Here is a 20902-nt window from a genome sequence, read left to right as displayed (position 1 = left end):
CGGCTAAAACCAGCTGTGAGTAGCAGTTGTGGCCGTCCCTTTAAGTTACTGCGATGCTATCATACTGTGCACAAATTCAACATTTCCCCAATGTGAATGAAAATACCTGTGTTCATGGTGTGTTCACAATAACTGAGTCTGTTTTGTTTTGTTGGTTTCCTGCAGAACTGAACTCTGGGTGGATGCTGGACTGCTCCGGGTTCCGGGCTCTTCACCAGGCTGCACCCTGTATGCTTTTGTTTACAGTAGCCCAGACTGGACAAACTAAACACTTTTTGAGTTTTTAAGACAACTAAAGGCTACCACAGGTTTTCTGTCATGTTTGGAAGGGGAAGGTGAGGGGTATACAGCAATTTGCAAGTGCACCACTAGATGATTAAAAATAATTGAAAGACTTACTTTATACTCAGGCCTATATTGCACTGACTCTGATTGTACGTAATCACTCACTCCCAAAACTAATCAGGGTTTAATTCTGACAAAAAACAAAAAAAAATATGTCAGGATTATGAATATGATGTTTGTCATTGGACAAGTCTCCAACAGATGGAAACAGTTATGATAACCATCTTGATTCTATTTTTATGCCATGTTATAGCAATTAACTTTGAACTTTCTATTACTGCTGGAATTTAAATCATGAAATTAATTAAAATGTCGGTTATATATACAGAAATGTCAATGGTGATGCCTTCATGTGCATAATGTAATTTGTCAGTTTAACCTATACAATGGTAGACATACAACAGATGTCTCACCATGCTCCTGCGGACACGCAGTTTGTGGAAGCCATTACGTTTTCATTAAGTGACCACATGGAGGAAGTTTGTGTTTGTGAAACGATCCAGTTTGCTAATTTTCATCTTTCCTCTGTTTTCACTGGAATGTAAAGAATGTGATTGTGCAGCTGCAGAATTCTCTCCATCAGGCACAGCAAAGATAGAGAAACAGAAGCTGTGTGATTTGCAAACTGGTTTTCAATTCACCCCCTTTCAACATGTATTTCCATGTGTGTCACTGTTTCTACATGACGATATTGAAACAGAATTATTTGATACTGAGTTATTTGTTTGTATGTTATAATTCTCAGACTGTGGACCTGCTGGACAGTCCATGTTTTTTTTAAACTCTGAGACAACAGATGTTTTAGAATGGTCGCTGTATTTGAAAAGATCATGTGTCTCATTAAGAAGCGGTATGTGTCAACAGATCCTGTTTTGATTGTATTTGATAAGGCACACATATTAATAAGGTTTTCCTGACGTTTAATTTTAGTTTCTACTGCTGAAATGTTCTGGTTTTCAAATTGATTGTGGACCTCCCCTCCCACCATCGTAGTTTGCTTCCCCTTTTTGGCTTCATTCGTCAAACATAGGTAGGTTTGTCATGGAAAGGAGAGGTGAGGATGTTGGAGACTCTTGGAAAGAAGTGGTGAGCACACGTGAGGTGAAGGGGTCAAGAAAGAGAAATGTCCACCTTTATGATGTCTTTTTTTCCACTTTGAGGTGTTTTGCAAATGTACAGTGTCGTTCAAAAGTGTGTCACAAATACAGAATGCAATATTACATTAGATGCGGTTGGTTAATATGTTTGTGCGTCTTTAAAATTGAATAAACATGAGACCCTTTTTGAAAAACTGTCTGTTATTACTCGCTGACTAGATGGAGTTCAGGTAAGAGGGATAAGGAGATGCTTAGCCTATCTTAGCATAAAGACTGCAAATCTTGGGACAGCTATAGCCTGACTCTGTCCAAATATAAGAAACAATACACTTAACAACAATAACTCTAAAACACAGTGCGTTTCTTTGTTGTGGCTCAGGTGGTATCACTGGTCGGTGTTTCGATCCCAGTCTCCACCAGTCTGCATGCCAAAGTGCCCCCCCTCCTCGATGTATGTAACTGATGTAATAGAGTAAAGTGCTGCACATAGATGCACTGTATGAATGTCTGTGTGAATGGGTGAAAGGCTAATCTGTATTGTAAAGTGCTTTGAGGGATCGTCAAGATTAGAAAAGTCTTATATACAGAGCAATTACCATTTGTTTTACTTATGCAAAAATAATTTATTTGTGGATTTAGGCTTAGCTTTCCAGCTGCTGGAAATGTTGAACTTTTCTTTTAAAACCATAGAAGATAATGGAGATTTGAACTACTGCTGATAACCTCAAGCCTTGATTGTCTGGAGGGATCTTTATGAACTTGAATTTATAACCGGACAAATGGTGTTGGATATGTCCAGTTATAAATTCAAAATACACATCACGATATCTCTAAAGCCTTGCGAACAACACAAACAGACAATATGGGTGCATTCTTCGGAGGCTGCATTTGAAAACCGTGGGGTGCAACTTGACTGTCCCATTTTGAAGACTCTTTCAAATATGTCCCTCAATCCAAATGAAATAAAGACTACAACAGGTGGTTTCTCAATTGAAACATAGCTGATGTGTGCAGCTTTACGGTCTTGTTGTCACAGGTTGCCAAAAAGTAGATCCAGCATGTTACCAGCCTAAAATCATTTGTCTTAGCTGTAGAGGCGTAGGCATGTGCATTTATAAACTTGTAGTGAATGTGTATCAGTTTCCAGTCTCGCTATGCTAAGCCAGGCGCTCTGTACCTAACATACAGACATGAGATTTGAGGTTGACCTATACAGACATGAGATTTGATGTTGACCTATACTTCTCCCTCAGGAAGAAAGGACTTCCTTGAATTAATTAAATTAGAAGAAGAATTGAATTATCTGATCTGGAACTGCAGAACTCTCTGGCATGTTTGCATGGCTGAAAGCTGGCTTAGCACTGCTGATGGAGGAATGTGAGCGTTGTGAGCAGTCAGTGTCCAAGGCTGGTACAGTAAGTGGGTTAGCAGGGGACGGAGATGCAGCAGGATCGTGTTGCAGAGCTGTAACTGTACACACAGGCATTTAAACCCATGTTTGTCTGAAACGCATTCCATTACAACCCGATCAGTAACACACACACACACACACACACACCCACACACACACCAACACACACACACACACACACACACACACACACACACACACACACACACACACACACACACACACACACACACACACACACACACACACACATCGTGGACTAGTTTCCATACATGTTGCAATAAATGCCTTGCATTAAGGGTTCATATGTACTTATTAATTGTTATTTCCCCTTCATTAAGCACTTAATTAACTTTATGGCTAATTAGAAAGTGAAAAACCCAGGACCAATAATAAAGCCATTATATACAACTTAATAAACTTTAAAACTTTAAGAATGTCTAAAGTGTTACAATAGTGAGACTATGTTAAATATATAAAATACCTCCTAATTAAATAGAAACCTGTGGTGACACGCCACTAAATTATTCAATTTAATTTAGAATAGTCATATTTTTAGTTTAATTTTACTAAATTAAATCTGTCTCAAGTTCTTTGATTTATTCACACAATATAATAATTATAATTAAAAGAAAACTTGCTTAAATGTGACACTTTACGTTGAAATTATGTAATACAGTTACATAAAGTTTTAACATGTAGTTGTTATTCATAAAGTCAGTGTTTTAGGCCTTATATAGAGTGATATGGTTTCATAATTTTTTGAGCGCATGCCATTAATAAAAAAGTTCCGCAGTATTTCTGGTTGCATTTGAATGCAGCTGACGCCGTAAATTGACGTCACTTATGCGCCATCATCACAGTAGATGCATGTGGATCAGTAGTGTGTAGCGTGTTTACGTTGTTTTCCAGGTGTGTATGTGTGAGACTCGTGTAGTTGCGTGTGCGGGGGATGGAGAAGCGTTACACGGATCAGACTCTGCAGTGAAGCGGTGGGAAACTCCGGCTCGTTGTTAAATGCAGCCGCTTGGCTCTGTGTACAGCGAAGCTAACAGCAGCTAACAAGCTAACGGCAGCAGCAGCAGCAGGTCGCGGGAAGGCGTTACAGAGAGGCGGGCAGCGCTCAGCTCTGCTCGGTGCTCATGGCCGATGACGGCGAGAAGAGGGAGAAGTCAGCCCGGGAGCACGGCGAGCAGCATGGAGAAGCTGCCGCGGAGAACCAGGCGCTTTCCAAACGGCAGAGGAAGAAGCTTCTGAAGCAGCAAAAGTGGGAAGGGGACCGGGAGCTGCGGAAGTGAGTGAGGCCACACGGGGGGCAGCAGCTGATCTGCTAATAAAACTTGTGTTCTAAACAGGATTGTGTCATGACAAAACGTGACAATGGTTTTATTTCTATTGTTTACTGGTGCTACAACACCCCCCATGTGTTTTTATATACCAAACCACACGTGTGTACAAGGCTGCCAAGTTGTGAAAAACCTAAATAAAACCGTTATAACGGTCCAGTGTGTAAGATTTAAGTAAAAGGGATTGATTGGCCAAAAGTGGATAATAAGTAATCCTAGTGATGTTTTACTAGAGGATAATCATTTAAATAGTATGAATTATTGTTTTCTTTACCCTAGAATGTGCCCTTTAAGTTCAGATACTTTACGTTATCAGGAGCGGGTCCTCTCTACAGAGGCTGCCATGTCTTTTTTTTTTTAATTTATTTATTTTTTTACAGTAGCCCAGACTGGACAAACTAAACACTTTTTGAGTTTTTAAGACAACTAAAGGCTACCACAGGTTCTCTGTCATGTTTCAAAGGGGAAGGTGAGGTGAGGGGTATACAGCTGCAACATGCAACTTCACCGCTAGATGTCACAAAATTCTACACACTGAATCTTTAAGGAACCTCCATATCAAACAGTATCAATACAAATTGAAGTCTTGTTTTCACCATCAATAACAATATAACAAAAGGTCAGTATATATTAATTTATGCTTATGCATTGTCTTAACATAGTGAGGATATATAACTTATACTTTTGTTATAATCTACCTCACAATTGCAAATGTTTAACTTTTTATTCAGTGTTTGTCATTCTCTGCTCAAATATGAGTTTAAAACCACAACCTTCACTTAGGAGCTAAAATCAGTCTCCAAACTTTATTACAGATATTATATTGTTCATCAATAATGACTTATATGAAAATTATTATCTTGACTTAATATTTTGTCACATCATCCAACCCCATCTCTATGTAAATAAGGTAAATATTTCAAATAAGTTAGTTACTTAAAATGATTCAAGGCCTTTTTACTAATCGCTATTAAACGACTTGGGCTTTTGAGCATTTAATTACAATGTGGGGGTCTGCAGAGTAATACCATGTCCTGGTCCACATCTCTGTAACTGGCTTGTTTGCACTGCAGGCAGAAACGAAAGGAGAGGAAGCAGCAGCGTCGCGTACAGAGGCAGAATTGTGAGGAGGAGGAACACGGGGATGATGCCCAGAGTTCCAGAAAGCGTCTCCGCAGAGACATGACGCCCAGCTCTCTGAGGCTGGTGGTGGACTGCAGCTTCGATAGCCTCATGCTGCTCAAGGTAAGCAGCGCCCGCCATATTGATAGCTGTTGGAATTCTCTAAATGATAAGTATAGGAGCTTCGGTGCTTCCGAACTCAGCATTAGAAAATTTGGACGATCCTTAATGAAAGAAGAGGAGATAGTGTCCTCCCACAATTCTTTACAGCAGCAAATGCTGTTTTACTCTCGTGACTCAATCTAGAACTGTGTAAATCCTCACAGAATCATCTGAGCTGTTTGGGGTTTTTTTTCGCCAATAAAAATCTGTTTTGGTGTTTCTTCCTGTGAGAAACTGACGGTTAATTGTCCCGTGTGTAGGAAAATCTTATCTTAGGATGTGTCAGTATGTGTAAACTATTCTGTAACTGACAGCACAGTATACTGTATATTTTATCTTATAAAAAAAGTTGGAGTTGGATTTTCTCTGCATCGTTGTACTTTTTTCCTAATTCTTCACATCTTTACTTTTTTTCCATCTGGGTCAAGGAATAGTGGTTAGGAAAGGAGGTTATTTTCTGACTGCAACTCTATTAATATGTACTGAGGAACCAAGTCATGCTGATCACAAATGTTCTTGTCTTCTCAGGATGTGCGGAAGCTTCACAAGCAGATCCAGCGGTGCTATGCTGAGAACAGACGTTGTGTTCATCCAGTGCAGGTAAGTGATGACTGGCCAACGAATGAGCGAGCACAAACAATCCTTTCCGACCTGTAACCAATGCTCTCGCTTCTCCAGTTTTATCTGACAAGCCTGGGGGGACAGCTGAAACAGGGCATGGATGAAAAGGATAAAGGATGGGTAAACTGGAAGGTAAGCAGATCTGGAACAACTACTCAGGTCTTCTAACAGTTGGTCACAATTAAATTATATCCCTCTTAAGTCTATTTCCAAGCAAAAGGGCCAAAACATTTAGATTGTTCCAGCTTTTGGGCTTTGGACTGTTGGTCAAACAAAATAAGACGAAGTGTTATCCCTAGCCTGGGATTTTATTTTAGCACCTGTGGCGGCAATACTTTTGAACGTAAGGGAAACACTGAAATAATGTCACACTGTTCCCTAGGATACTGTGATGGCCATTTTATATTATGTTTTATTGACCGAAGGATTAATTAAGAAAATAATAATTATAGGTGTCAATGTGGTATTGAAGATAATTAGTTTTAGCTTCCAAGGTAAAAATGACCTTGCTTTTAGTTTTTACCACTAAGCATATTTCTTCCAGTCTGTGCAGTCTGGCTTTTCTTTCAGGCTGTAAGGTCTTTAAATAAACGTTTGTTGGCATTGTGTGTTTTAATTGTCTCCTTCTGCATCTGTGTACAGGACGTTACCATTAAAACTGAGCACTACAGTAAAGTTGTGGCTAAGGAAGATCTGGTGTACCTGACGTCGGACTCTCCCAATGTGCTGGAGGAACTGGACCAAAACAAAGCCTATGTGATCGGAGGCCTGGTGGACCACAACCATCACAAGGTTGGTCTGACTTCAGTGCCGCTCCTTTTAGAAACATGTGAAGCTGAGTAGTTTTTGGAGACATATTCCCCTCTGGTTCATCGTGTACCGCTTCATGATTTGACCCGGTTGGTTTTCTGTCTTGGCATCGTTTGCAGGGGATAACCTTTGAGAGGGCGAAGGAGCTTGGGATCGATCACGCTCAGCTTCCTCTGAACAGCTTTGTCAAGATGAACAGTAGGAAGGTTCTGGCAGTCAACCATGGTGAGTACATACATCCGACCAAAACAGGAGACTTATACGCGTGGTTTTTAGCAACTGCACAAATTGTCACTGACCGGTTTTAGTCATGATTGAGCAATGCTGTTCATTTTAACCTGAAATAAACATTAATCTTATATGTATGTATTATCTTAGCATTAGGGCTGCTGGATTATGGAAAAATCATAATCACGATTATTTTGGACAAAAAACGAAATCACGATTATTCAAACGATTATTAATATGTGCCCTTATTTTTTTTAATGACTAACCGGAAGTACCAGTCACTTCCGGTTCCGGTAAACACCGATTACGGCTGCGTGTCTTATTTCTCCGTGAAACCATGCAGGATATCGGTGCCTTGTTATTCAAACCCTTAATGATGGCAACATTCTCCATAAAAACACTTTGTAACTGAGAACTTTGAAATTTCCTCTCATTATTAAATGTCCCCATCTGCCCCCCCCCCCCCCCCCCCCCCCCCACTACAAGCACACACAGAGAGAGAGAGAGAGAAAGAGGGGTGGGGGGGGGCTATGAGGACCATCATCATTTACCCCCCCCGAACCCCGACATTGAACGGGTTCCATACAACAACAAGCGGAGAATCACGAGCTGACCCGCGAGGGTCCGGTGAGAACAGCCGGCGGCTGCGCGCTGGAGAGTGGAAGCAGCGCGGCCGCTACACTGTGTGGTGCTGCTCGTCGGATTCGAAGAGTCGATCAGACGGGGCTGCCCTCACTCTGCCGTTTTCCACTCGCGCTGTTTTTTGAATACCTCCGGTCACCACACACACACAACTCGCCTCCTTCACTTCACAGCTGCTTGAGAGTGAGTGCCGGTCAGTGGGGCCGCGCTGAATGCTTTGGGGGAGGGACTGTAATGCGCATGCGCGTCTCTTTAGAAAAAAATGCCAAATAATCGTTTCAACTCGATTATAGTAGTTTGGAGATCGTTTGACCACGATCTAATCACGATTATATTTCGATTAATTGAGCAGCCCTTCTTAGCATCATACGTTGGCATTATTCTGTCTGTGGCCATTGTATATTACTAAATCATGGAGCTACCTAAAACTCATTAGATCCACAAGTAACAGTAATGAGCCTGTTCTTGTAGACGGCATACATGCAGTGCTGGAACAGATGAAGGACTGGTAAAGCTGCTGACCAGTCTTATTTCTGGCTGTTTGAGGATGTTGGACGAGTCATGCTTTGCGTCTCAGGTGTGTTTTGTGTGCTTTCATTCCTCTCGCAGTGTTTGAGATCATCTTGGCCTATCTGGAGAAGCACAGCTGGCAGGAGGCCTTTTTCACCGTCCTGCCTATGAGGAAAGGAGCTGTGGCCGTCGACAAGGATGGAACCGCTGTTCAGGAAAAAGAGGAGGAAGATTCAGGCTCAGAACCGGACCCGGACCCACCAGAGCAAACTGAGAAAATAACCTAACACTTTGCCTGAATGGACAATTGCAATCAGAGTTCTAACGTTGAAAAGAAGAGTTAAATGAAAGTGGTTGGATTTATATTGGAAACTTTCTGTCTTTCAAATTTCAAAATACTTTTTTTGGTTTTTACTAAATATTTATTTAAAATTGTATTTTGTTCCAACTGTCAATTACACTGTTCAAGTTAATGAACTTTTGACAACAGTTTTATTTTTGACACCTGTGCCAAATGGAACTTTTTCAAAGAACAGATTTAATACAAGACGAAGTAAACGCTTGACCTCTGTTTTCACTCTTTAAGATTCCTGGAGTTTTTGACTGTATAGTATTCTATATCCCTACAAAATATGATACGATCAAACTTTATTGTTCCTACGCTGTGGACCTTCATTTAATGTGTTTGTGCTTTAGTCAGTGTTGGGGAGTAACGGAATACATGTAACGGCGTTACGTATTTAGAATACAAATTATGAGTAACTGTATTCCGTTACAGTTACAAATTAAATAGATGGTATTCAGAATACAGTTACATTGTTGAAATCAGTGGATTACATGACGGTACTTCTCTGTTTCACGAGTTTAATCACTGTCTCGTAAATCCACCGGAGGCAAAGCCCCCAGGAAGCAGCTGGAGACCAGGGCTGCCGTAAGAGCGCCCGGGACCCCGGCGGCGTGAAGAAGCCTCACCGCGACCGGCTCGGGACCGAGGCTCTGAGAGAGTTCCGTCGCTACCAGAAATCTACGGAGCTGCTGATCCGCAAGCTGCCCGACCTGCGCTCCCAGAGCTCCGCTGTCATGGCTCTGCAGGAGACCAGCGAGGCATGCAGGGTTCACACCGGACGCTGAAGCGACGCTAAAATAATATCACCCATTGACCCAGTAGTATAAAAGCATATGGTCACTTGTTGCTCCAACATTAACTGCAACAGCGTCCCAATTTAATGTCATCCATCTTCAAGAACTTCTCCGCTGTTTGCTCCGTTCAATGTCGGGTGTCGAGGGTAAATTACGTATTCTCCGCCCCCCCCCCCCCCCCCCCCCCCCTCTCTTTATTTAAAACTCCAGGACAACAGAAGGGGAATACAAACTATGGGATGCATGCTTTATCATTTATATCATATATAATATGTCATCAATATCGTTTAAAATCCTTTTTCAGTGTGTTTCCTGGAGCGATACGCTCGCGTCAAGCGCAAAAAATAGACCCGACGCCGAAACGATCGCTGCACGGCGCGAGGCAGCCTTGGCGCAGGGGGGGGGTTCAGCCTCCGGTGGGACCGGCACAGAGATGGGAGAGGATGGGAGCCGGACATCCAGCGGGCCCGCAGCATCGGCGGAGAGAGTTTAAACTGCTGCTGCTCCACTGACTATAACAACGCCGCAATCATACACTTAAAAAATGCAATACAAACCGGAAGTATTCCAAGTATTCAGAATACGTTACTCAGATTAGTTAATGTAATGGAATACGTTACAGATTACATTTTTGTGCATGTATTCTGTATTCTGTAACGGAATACGTTTTGAAAGTATCCTTCCCAACACTGGCTTTAGTATAGGGGATATTGAATTGGATTTATACATATATATGTGCATATATAGACTATTAAATATATATAGGCAGGTATGTATCCAAAATGAATGATTACAAAATGCTATGTGCGATATATTAATGGATATAAATTAATTTAATCCTTTCTTCCATGCATTTTTACCATTCATCCATCCATCACAAATATATATATATATATATACAATATGAATATGAGACTGCGAGAAGATATTTATAAATGGGCAGGACAGCCGTTGTTGCTCTTGCAACTAATCCCGGAAGTTAAAGTAACCATGGTAACAAGGTAAGGAGACGCTGACCCGGGAGAGAAGCTGTGGCTCAGACCGGATGCGCCAATGTCTCGAAAAGCTCTGAAAGTGGTGGTTGAATTAAAGTTCAGAGCGGTAAGAGTCGTCTTTTATTTCTCACGTATTTAACTGCTCCCGCTGTAACCTTAGTGGCTCTACGTGGCGACACCTGCGCCACTAACACCAGTCTTCATTCTAATCTTGTCACTTTTGAATTCGCCGTTCAATTATCAAACATACTCTGTTGTGAGAGCCCGACTGACAACTTTGCATTAAACTGTAATAGTCCCACTACAATTCGGCGAATATCTTATACAGCGAATAGTTGTACAACTTTTAGATTTTATTATATAATCTCTGATCACCGCCATAAGACACTGACGAGCGGGTTCTCCATTCAAACATCTGAGCGATAAATAACCTATACTGTTTAAATGTTACAATATTTATGATAAAGAGCGATACTAATCACGTAGGCACACTCAGAATACCGTATCAATTTTGTTGTAAACACAGTTATATGTCTGATCATTTTCTAAATCCTCTAATCAGTAATGTTTGGGAACAATTACATTTACACCGGTAGTAAATAACTCCTTTCATTTTATCTTAATTTCTTTCTTTGTGATATCTTGTTACATTTGGCCCAACACCGTTATATATTGTTTGTATGTTGTGGGAACAAGATAAATAAACTGTGAATACATTCTGTGTAGTAAAGTAAAAAGAAAATGTGCCCCCCCCCCTTTTTTTTTGTATAAATGTACATAGGGACAAAGACTAAAGTGGGAACAGGATTAAGGATTGATGCCCAAGTGAAAAGTTTGAGCCTTCAGTTGTTGATTTATGTTGACAAAACAGCACTGTTCTTGTGACAGAAATATGGAGCTAGTTTTTACAGTGAGGATCTGATTTTTTTCTAATCGTAAACTGACTGAAGATTATATTAATATGTGGTAATATTTTGTGGTAATCCATCCAGCAGTTCTTGCATTATATTTCTACTGTATCTCCCACTTAAACAAATGTACTCCTTGGAAGAGGTGTTCAGGTGAATCTTCTGGTGTAACTCAATCAGCCTCTGTGTTGGAGCTAAAGACACTGACGACATTGTTCATTTTTATTGGCCGCAATGACAAAATTGCTGATAACCCTTTTGAATGAAACAGGTTTCCTGTCCTGGGGTTCATCTGCCAGCCAAAGATGACATCTACCTCAGCATGTGTTTCATGGGCCATTACCGTCAGTCTGAATGTCTCCCTGCCGTCTTCCCTCTGCTGTTTCATGAGAAGATGACCTTCGAGAAGGCAAGTCGTGACACATCTGAAACGCTATACATCAAATGGGTTGCTGCATTTTTTTTTATTGAATAAATCAGTGACGACTCATATGGAGTTGTTTTCTATATAGTCATTTTCTATATATTCATCCTTTGTTGCATGCCTATACCTAGTGACTACATGTAGCTGTGTAAACATTATCCAGGTCTTCAGACATGCAGTGGACCCCGGAGACATAGCTGTGATGCTTGAGTGTAAGTAATTGTATTTACTATATAGACTCATTATTAAGATGTATTGAAATGTATTGAACTAATTTGGTTGGCCGATCATATTTTACTTCTCCATGCTAAATTATACAAGCTATCTCTTTTTCTTCAGACAATTAGTTCAATGTTATTTTTACATTTCCCATTCTTATACAGTATTTATTGTAGCTGTGCAAAAGTTGCCCAGTCTGTTGAAACAAGATCAAAGGTTTGATAAGATGATGTTAACTCAAATTGCATGGTCTTCCTCAGTAGATGGAGTTTTTACAGCTTTCACAACAATAATCATAACTATAATTATTATAGTTATGATTATCGTTATTGTTGAAACATACCATAAAAGAACAAAATTAAAATTATATAAGTGCACTAAGCTGCTTTGATAGCAATGGCCCAACACTAACTAACCCTATACAATTTGCAATCAGCACTATGCTGATACAAATTGTAGTCCATGTCTGCATTTTCTCACATTCAAGTTCCAGGGTAAACATGGTGTCACATTTCACTATCTGAAGCAAGTTCTATGTTACCTTTAAAAGATATTTTCAGGTTTTTCCTTTTTATTGTGTATTTGAGAGTCTAATCCTAAATATCCTCACTGTACATGGTCTAAATGATCTGTATTTAGATAGAGCTTTTCTAGTTGGGATGACCACTCAAAGCATTTAGCAGTGTTGTTCTCCATTCACACTTATGTTCATACAGTGCATATGAAGCACAGTCTCTATCATACTTCACCCATAAATTGCTGACACAGCTGTCAGGGCTAATTTGGGATTCAGTATCATGCCAAAGGACACTTCAGCATGTGGAATGTAGGACACTGGGAATTGGATCGAACCCGCTCCTCCTCCTATGCAGCTGTGCATTTGAGATTTCCCTTTCTGTGATGATTCTGTCTGTTTCTTACAACTTGATGTATCTTCTTCTCAGATGAGACGGTCAGAGTTGAACTGGTGCAACTGGCCCCTCCTGGTGAGACTATTTCTTTCTTTTTTTAATCATGGGTATTCGTTGTACACTGCAGAGCTGTGGGATCTTTAAAGCAGATTCCAGCCAGAATGTTTTAAAGTGGTTGTGTTACCGTTGTGCGTTTGTGTTTGCAGCGGGGGACATTCTCGCCTGCTTTGAGGAAGATGCTCGACGGTTTTTATTCCCAGAGCCCAGACTGGTTCCCTCCTTCTCCGGAGTTGACCGAGAGGTTCTCATGACCCGATCACCTTACTTTCATGTAGGCCCCAGCTCTTTTTCAAATTGTACAGTATTGTTCTCCATGTTCAGCACGTGTAGCCTTTTCACATGAAAAAATCCTTCACATTCTACCGCCATATAAATGCTACCATCTCTGACATCATCAAAACTGTAATGCTAATGCTGTCAGAAACAAAAAATGTACTTTTTGTTTGTTTATTTTTAAGATTTTTCTTTCGCTGAATTTTCACAGTTACATACAAGAGCATATTACATATATATACTTATTATGTGTGATTTGGTCACATTTGTGTGTATACAGCTCATATTCACAAATCACAGTTTGGTTCATGGGGCTTAACAATCTGTAACAGATGTGTTATCCCCTCTCCGGGTGTGAGGATAAATTACCCAAAAAACGTAAATGGAGAGATGTATCAATGTGTCAAGAATGTATACAAAGGAAATGTCGGGAAGATATGAAGCGAGCAGCCATGACGATTGTAATGATAGAGGTATTACCGATGTTTGTAGTAGACGTGAGTAGGCATATTGTATATCAAAGCAATCTAGTTGTAATCATAATCCAAGTTTAGATTAATACGATCATGGAACAAATGTTTGGTCTCTTCTGTTTTTCCCTCAGGGTATTTCTCCGAGGTTGGAGTTCTCCACCAAAACCACAATCATTGAGTGCTCAGCTGATTCTGAGATCAACTTTCACCCCAATGTACTCATGGTAAAGATGATATATATATAAGCATCATTCCTGAGGTGGCTACATTAACTAGCAACAGTTTTCTGGGATTGAAGAGTTCCTTGAATTCAACTTGTGGCCTTTATACATACAGAGACAATGAGGATATTCAGAACAGTAAACATTTGTGTTACATTTGGGATTTTTAAGACAACCACTGTCTTGTTCCCAGAGACCAGCGATAAGGAGGAACTTGATGCGCTCCAGCAGACCCAGGACCTCCTCTCCTCAGAGGAACCAATCTCAAACCTCTGCAAGGAGACGAGGTGGCAGGACAGACCGAGAGAGACACGGCACAGCCGGGTCGCTGTCACGCATTTCCAGATCCCAGTCCCCGCAGAGAAACACCCAGCGTCTGGCTCGGCTCAGCCTGGACCCTGCGGCTCCCAACCCAACCGAGGTGAAGGCAGCCAGCACCTCCCGACCTGTGAGTACACCTGATTCATCCTTTTATTTATAAAATGGCCATCATCTGCAGCCAGCAGATGGCAGAGGAGATCTCTCATCTAATATCTCCCCTGTGGTGGTGACCGTTTGGAGAGCCAGTGTCACAAATCATTCTGAATTACTTTGTAGTCAATAACTAACAGAGGTGGTAAAACTCCACATATTCCTTACTCATGTAGAAGTACAGATACTTGTGTCAAAAACTACTCCGGATAAAGCGTTAGTACTGATTCAAACTCTTAACTCAAGCAAACACATCAAAGTACAGACTCTGAAAAGGACTAAAAGGAGCCCACTTCTCCCAGATGTATCTGTGCAAAGCAAACTGAGACTCATATCATATTAATTCCTTCAAAGACTATACAACTGAACCCCCTCTTACGGCAGATCATATGAAAGGCTACACACTACTTACAACGGTTACAACGAAAAATGATTTGCATGTTTGATAAAACTGTCCAAAAGGAATTTCTTAATTTGAATAAGCCAGGGATGGGGAATTTTTTGTTGCTCCACTTCCTCATCAATGATGTCGGCTGATTCTTCCCTTTCTTCCGTGTGGTAACTACTTGTCACGAACACATCTGAGTCTCCCTCTTTTGTCTGTTTGTCTTAACACTTCTTTTACTCTGTGCAATGTGTGTCGATAATGATGAGCACTGATAGATATCAGAGGATAATGGCCAAAAGTTCCTAGTTCACTGTTGTCACTGCCATTTCATTACATATTTCAGTATGAAGAGAAATAATGAGGGCCTTAACATGACACCTGTATTCATACAATTCTGGGGCCCATAGCTAAAATGTAACTTTAAGGCCTTTGTTATTTAGTCTACATCTGGCATATTGCTGGTTAAAAGTTAATTACTGCCGAATACATAAACAGGGGTCATTATGTCATTACGAGTTAATATTTCACCCATGATCCCCTGAGGTTAATCCAAATAAGATAAGAAAGATACAAACAGATAAGAGATTGGATGTCGGGAGTGACACACTTGATGTGATGGCTCCTGGCTGAACTCTACTTCCTGCCAAAGTTTCAACAGTTGTTTTGTGTGAGAGGAGGAGTAGCACCCTTTTCCTTATCACAGTAAAAGGGCCTAATCTCTTGTAATTGGTGTGCAGTGGCCTCAGGAAGTATTCTGACCCCTTCGCGTTTTCACACTTTATTGTGATGTATTATTTTAGATACTATGTGATCTACTCTCAGATATGCATCATGACAAAGTGAAAACATGTTTTTAAATATTAGTGTTTGCTCGTTTAAAAAATAATCCATCTGTGAAAAATTTAATTGATTACATGTAGTTAAGAGAGGCACAAACCTGTGTGTAAAAGATACCACAGGTCACACTGCACATCAGGAGAAAAACAAGTCCAAGGGATCTTTGTGTTTTGCAGAGATGAGAGAACATGGTGGAAGCTGTCGCAGTAGTCTCCAACATGAAGGTCTTTATTGCTTTGTAGCGTTTATGACACTATCGAACATCTGCAAAGCTACCTTAAGCTGTCAGGTCTATGTTTACACTTTATCCTTATCGAGTGTAGATTTAAAACTGAATCTATAATACAGAAAAAGGTGTAAAGATTGAAAATGTCAATCATCAGATGCTGGCTTCTTGGCCGGGAGCCAGACAATGGGACTCACCCCGTGTTTCTGCAGTGTTGACCAACTCCTCTTCACCTTTGGTCAGGTCGTCATCAGCAGGTAGACATCCTCATATAAACCTGTGTCATTGCTACTGAAGTAGGTCTCAAAACAACTTATCATAACTTCCTAAGAAATATTCTGGCATAGTCATATTGCTTTGTTGCAACAGTTTACTTTAAAAACAAGAGTTTTATTACAACATACTTATAGTCAGCTGTTGTGCTGTAAACCACTTACAGTCTGTGATTCAATGTTTACCCCTCTTTTTGTTGTTTTAGTGACATTCTCTCCAACTAGCAGAAGAAAATCCAATGGTTTGGTAGGAACATAATTTTCTCCCTTTTAAAAAGAGAGCTATTACTATGTGGTGATGAGCTTTATTTCATTTATTGTTTTCAATAAACATATATAGAAGAAAAAACATATATATATACACAATATTCTTATTTTACTCCTGAAAACACAGCATATAATCAATTTTCAATGGGACCTGCATATAGACAAACTTTAACAATCCACAACTTAAGTTTGTTAGTCCAAAATGTATTGATTTTTATGGGGGGACCTACCACAAAGTTTAATTAAAATGTAACCCTAAAACAAGGTTGATGGATGGATGGCTTAAGCCTCTAAGAACTGCAAATGAGGCCAGTATTCATAGTTGAAATAGACAAATGAATTGTGGAGTTTCTAGATGTGTCAGTGAGGTATAGTAATCTCAACAATACAAAGGAAGGTTGTCACTACTTCCTGCTTCTGTTTGTAGGTTGAAGAGACATCTGAAGAGGACTCCGGCTCAGAAACAACTGACCCTTCAGCGTTGTGGCAGACTGACAAAGGAGCCAGGCACAGGTCAGTTTCTTGCAAAGGAAGAGCCATTAATATTCATTGTAAACCATGCGCTTCACCTTCTTTTTATATTAAAATCCAAACGTCTAGTGAGCCCTAATCGCGTAGGGCAGTATTCATTCCATTTGACCAATTTGAATAAGGTATCAGGTGTCAGTTTTACACAGCCTGTTCAATGAGGAAGTGTAATGTTACAGCAGCTTAATATGATGTCTCTAGTGTTTGATACTAAGAGGAAAATAATGCTGCACATTTCCAATCGGTCATTAAAGAAGTTAGTGTGCATTAGCCTGCAGGACACTTGTCTTATCTACGTATTTTATGAATGTTTCTGTCACCCTGAACGCCCCGAGGAACATACAAGCACATGGAGATGACACTGGGATGTTCATTTTTTAATGATGGCTTCTAAGAAGTGTCTTACTGTGGCTGGTCAGGTCTCCATCCAATTCTCACAGAGAATGGGAAGAAGTCCATGAGCGCGTTCGAGGACTCCTTACGACGCCAAAAGCTCTACGCCGACTTCTCTGCGTAAGTAATGACAAGCATCAGTATAGCTACTTTCAGACATGCACAGAACTCTGGAGAGTCTCCAGACATTCTCCACAGGGGCTGTATGGGAATGAAGAAAGTCTGGACCCAATTCTCTTAAGGTTCATGTCTGAAACTGCTCATGTGTCTCAGTCGATAAGAATTTTTCCACTTGCTAGCCACTCCTCATTGTAGTGGGGTCTTATTTCATCTGAGTTTACCTGAATAGGTATCAATTTGGACATTTATTCTCTAGAAATAATCTGTATTTGAATCGTACCATAAATTGTCTAATGTGCTCCCATTTAATTGGCTAACTCAGCACTTTCCGCAACACTAACTGCACCAGTGTAAAAACAGAGCTGCTTTCAGTCTCTCTGCTCAGCAAAAAAACTGTGTTTATTCACAAATATTTTGTCATTATTCCATGATTATGTCAAATTTGCTACTAAATGAAACCTAACCTGTCTTCCACAGTAAGAATATTCAAAAATAAAAAGAATATTGAAAATAACTTGTAAGTTTGTAATTATGCATTTAAACCAAAATCATAAATATTTTACAACTCAGAGTAACAACCTGTGTAAAAAGATATATTTTTTAAATGGCTATATTTTTATTTTGTAGTTTTTTTCTGAATGCCAATGTGTTTCAGTAATAGCACAGCTTTGCCACGTATATGTCACTAGAAACGCACATAGCATTACATATGTGACAATGTAACAAAATGACAGAGGCGGTGGTTGTTGTGTTTCAGGGGGCCACAGTCTCTGAGGTAGACCGGGTTTTGGCCAGAATATCCATCTCTCCAGGCCGCCCCGATGACCTGGCCAGGCTCCGAAAAGGTGAGGTGGACCTGCCGAGTTTCAAGAACTTTTAATTTGAAATACGCTCCTCCCTTGGGGTGTCCTGGTGACCTAATAATTGGAAAGCATTCTCATTTATCAGACCAATGTCCTTCTCGCCCCATGTGTACACTGTTCACTATCAAATACAAAAAAAACAAATGCCCAGAGCACACACCTCCATGTTGGGGAATTTGTTTAAATATGAACCTGTTTAAGCTGTTACATTGTCATAAAATGTTTGATATTGTGTATTGTTATGCAGTTTTCAGGACCATGAAATACTAAGTAATACATGATGGTGCATTTTCATAGACGGAGACATGTTTTCCGAAGTTATTTCGATGTCATTTATATTGATGTCTTGTTTCAAATCAATAAACTAAATGTGTATTTTAACTTTGAGGTGCGTAAATCATTTAGAGGGCCCCAACAAACTCACAGCTAAGTCACTCATAACCCCCTTGTTTCTTGTCTCTTCTGTACTTGCACCCACTGCACTACGGATGCCAGGTCAGGACAATCTTTGCAAAAGACTGAAGCAGCAAAAGTAACAGCAAATTATTTTTTCATGTGTGTGATGTGAGACATCTGCATTTCTCTTCTCGTGCAGAGAAAGAGACGACCACCTTGCCAATAAAGTCGTCATATGTCATGACTCTCCTGGTGTGTGCATGTGTGCAGAGCAGAGATATAAACCTTGGTGAAATTAAAATCTTACATCTCAGTTTGAACGCGGCCTGGAGGCAGCAGAATCGGTTTGACGTCACGCGGCTCTACATCGTTAACCTATCAAGCTGATATTGTCTCGTCCTCAGATAAATCACCCAAAGGCCATTACAAGCAAATTGTGTCTATGGCGATGCAGCTCTGTGTGAACTACTGTCATATATCAGAGAGCTGCTCACTATGACTGTGAGGCATTAAGCACCGGCTCTATCAGGAACATTGTGATCTACTGCAGAATGGCTGTGTGTCATGTGGCAGTGCAGAGCCTTTTTAGTGGTGTGGTTGGTCGGTTTTAACAGAAGTCCATGAATAATGCTATAAATAACAGACGAGTTAAGAACTAGCAGAGGCAGCTTAACTGCAAAGACAGTGAAGGTGGTGGATGATCGAAAGCTTTAGCCGGGGTCTATTTCAAGGAACACATTTTTTCAGAATGCAGCAGAGAAGGTGACGCCTTTTGATAAATTAGGGCCCACAGTACAGTGTTCATATGAGGACATCTTCAGGTGTTGGAGGCAGATGTCAGAAGAATAGGCATCAGGTCTCGGGGAAAGACTATGATAACTGACAAAATGGCCTTGAACAAAATACAACATTATTCTTGTTATAGTATAACTTAATTCTAATGAAATCATAACATTATCCTTGTTATACTACCACATTATTCTCGAAACTTCTCCCAAAGAAAATCTTCAATATTGCCCTAATACAGGGTGAGTATGGTGTGAGATAGTTTTACATGAAGCAATTTTCTTAATAACAAACAGACATGTTCAATAATTATTTGAATCATGAATCCCAGAGTAGGACACTAGGGTAAAGTTCTAGTCATGTGGAATCACAGTAAACCTTGAACGCCATCATTTTATCTTTTATCTTCTGAAAATAGACAAGGTTTGAGTTTCGGACACTATGGTACTTGGTTCAAGATAAAGCTGAAGGTGACGCAGCATTTTGCAGCTGCTTATTTTTATGTACAAGGACAACGTACCTTTAGCTGTGATTTGAATATTTAACATTTCACTGTGATGGGGACCACTAAACTGATTGTTTGAACCTAGCAAGGACATTTTTTTAAGAGCAGTGTTTCCTAGCTACTAAAAGCTGTTGTTTTTATGGAGTGGTACTTCACACCAACCAATGATAATTTCAAAGGTGTTGTGATCAGATTTCTACCAGCATGGACCACTAAAAGTTCATCTCAACTTTTAATGGATCATCATACAGTGTGGTATCGTGCTGTGAATTACTCTGGCAGTTTCCTTTCTAGCACAATCTGAGCAATAAATTACCAAGAAGCTTGTAGGTGGCTGAAGGACAGGAGTCGTAGATCGGTTGAGTCTGTTAGTTGAGATAATCTCAGTTTGCACGGCATGAATAACTGCAAGTAGAAGGAACATGAGCAAGTTGTGTTGCAATGAGTATTGAGTTTTCGAGGAAAAGGCTCAGACTTGTGGGATGTTGGAAAGATAATGGAACATTGTATTTCAAACTAGTATCAATGATAAATATTATCATGCTGGGAATATTGGTCATAGAACCAACCATGGCAAACATATATGAATCACATAAATGGTACAACAATATACAATAGCACACAGTAGTTACTCATACACCCTTTGCACCAGGTTCCACCTAATTTCGAGACATTTTCAGCATCAAAATATAATCAAAAAAAATAACTTTGTATGGAAACTCTTTAAAATCTGTAGAACCCAGAAAGTAGCTAAGTTTTTCAGAGTAAATAATTCTGGCAGTCGACTGGTTTGAAAGAGAGGATGAAGAAAGTAACAATAAAAAAGGTTTGTGATGTTTGGACTCGACCTAAAAGACCTTCAAACAGTTTTACTGTGTTTGTGTGTGGAGAAACGTTTGACTGGTGTGATAAAAGAAGAAATTCAGACCGTA

At 40.1% G+C, this 20902-nt stretch overlaps 1 protein-coding gene across 1 annotated transcript; it reads left to right on the top strand.

The window, feature by feature from the left end:
• The first annotated feature begins 3711 nt into the window (after positions 1-3711).
• On the top strand, positions 3712-8945 carry trmt10a (tRNA methyltransferase 10A). Its single transcript, XM_061066240.1, has 7 exons — positions 3712-4147; positions 5273-5444; positions 6012-6083; positions 6162-6236; positions 6747-6896; positions 7034-7139; positions 8394-8945. Exons 1-7 carry the CDS (start codon positions 3996-3998, stop codon positions 8579-8581), a joined length of 915 nt encoding a protein of 304 aa, XP_060922223.1. The 5' UTR covers positions 3712-3995; the 3' UTR covers positions 8582-8945.
• Positions 8946-20902: the final 11957 nt, after the last annotated feature.

The sequence above is a fragment of the Limanda limanda genome, chromosome 22, assembly GCF_963576545.1.
Source record: "Limanda limanda chromosome 22, fLimLim1.1, whole genome shotgun sequence".
In the NCBI taxonomy this organism is placed as follows: Eukaryota; Metazoa; Chordata; class Actinopteri; order Pleuronectiformes; family Pleuronectidae; genus Limanda; species Limanda limanda.
This window is presented reverse-complemented; position numbering and strand designations above follow the sequence as displayed.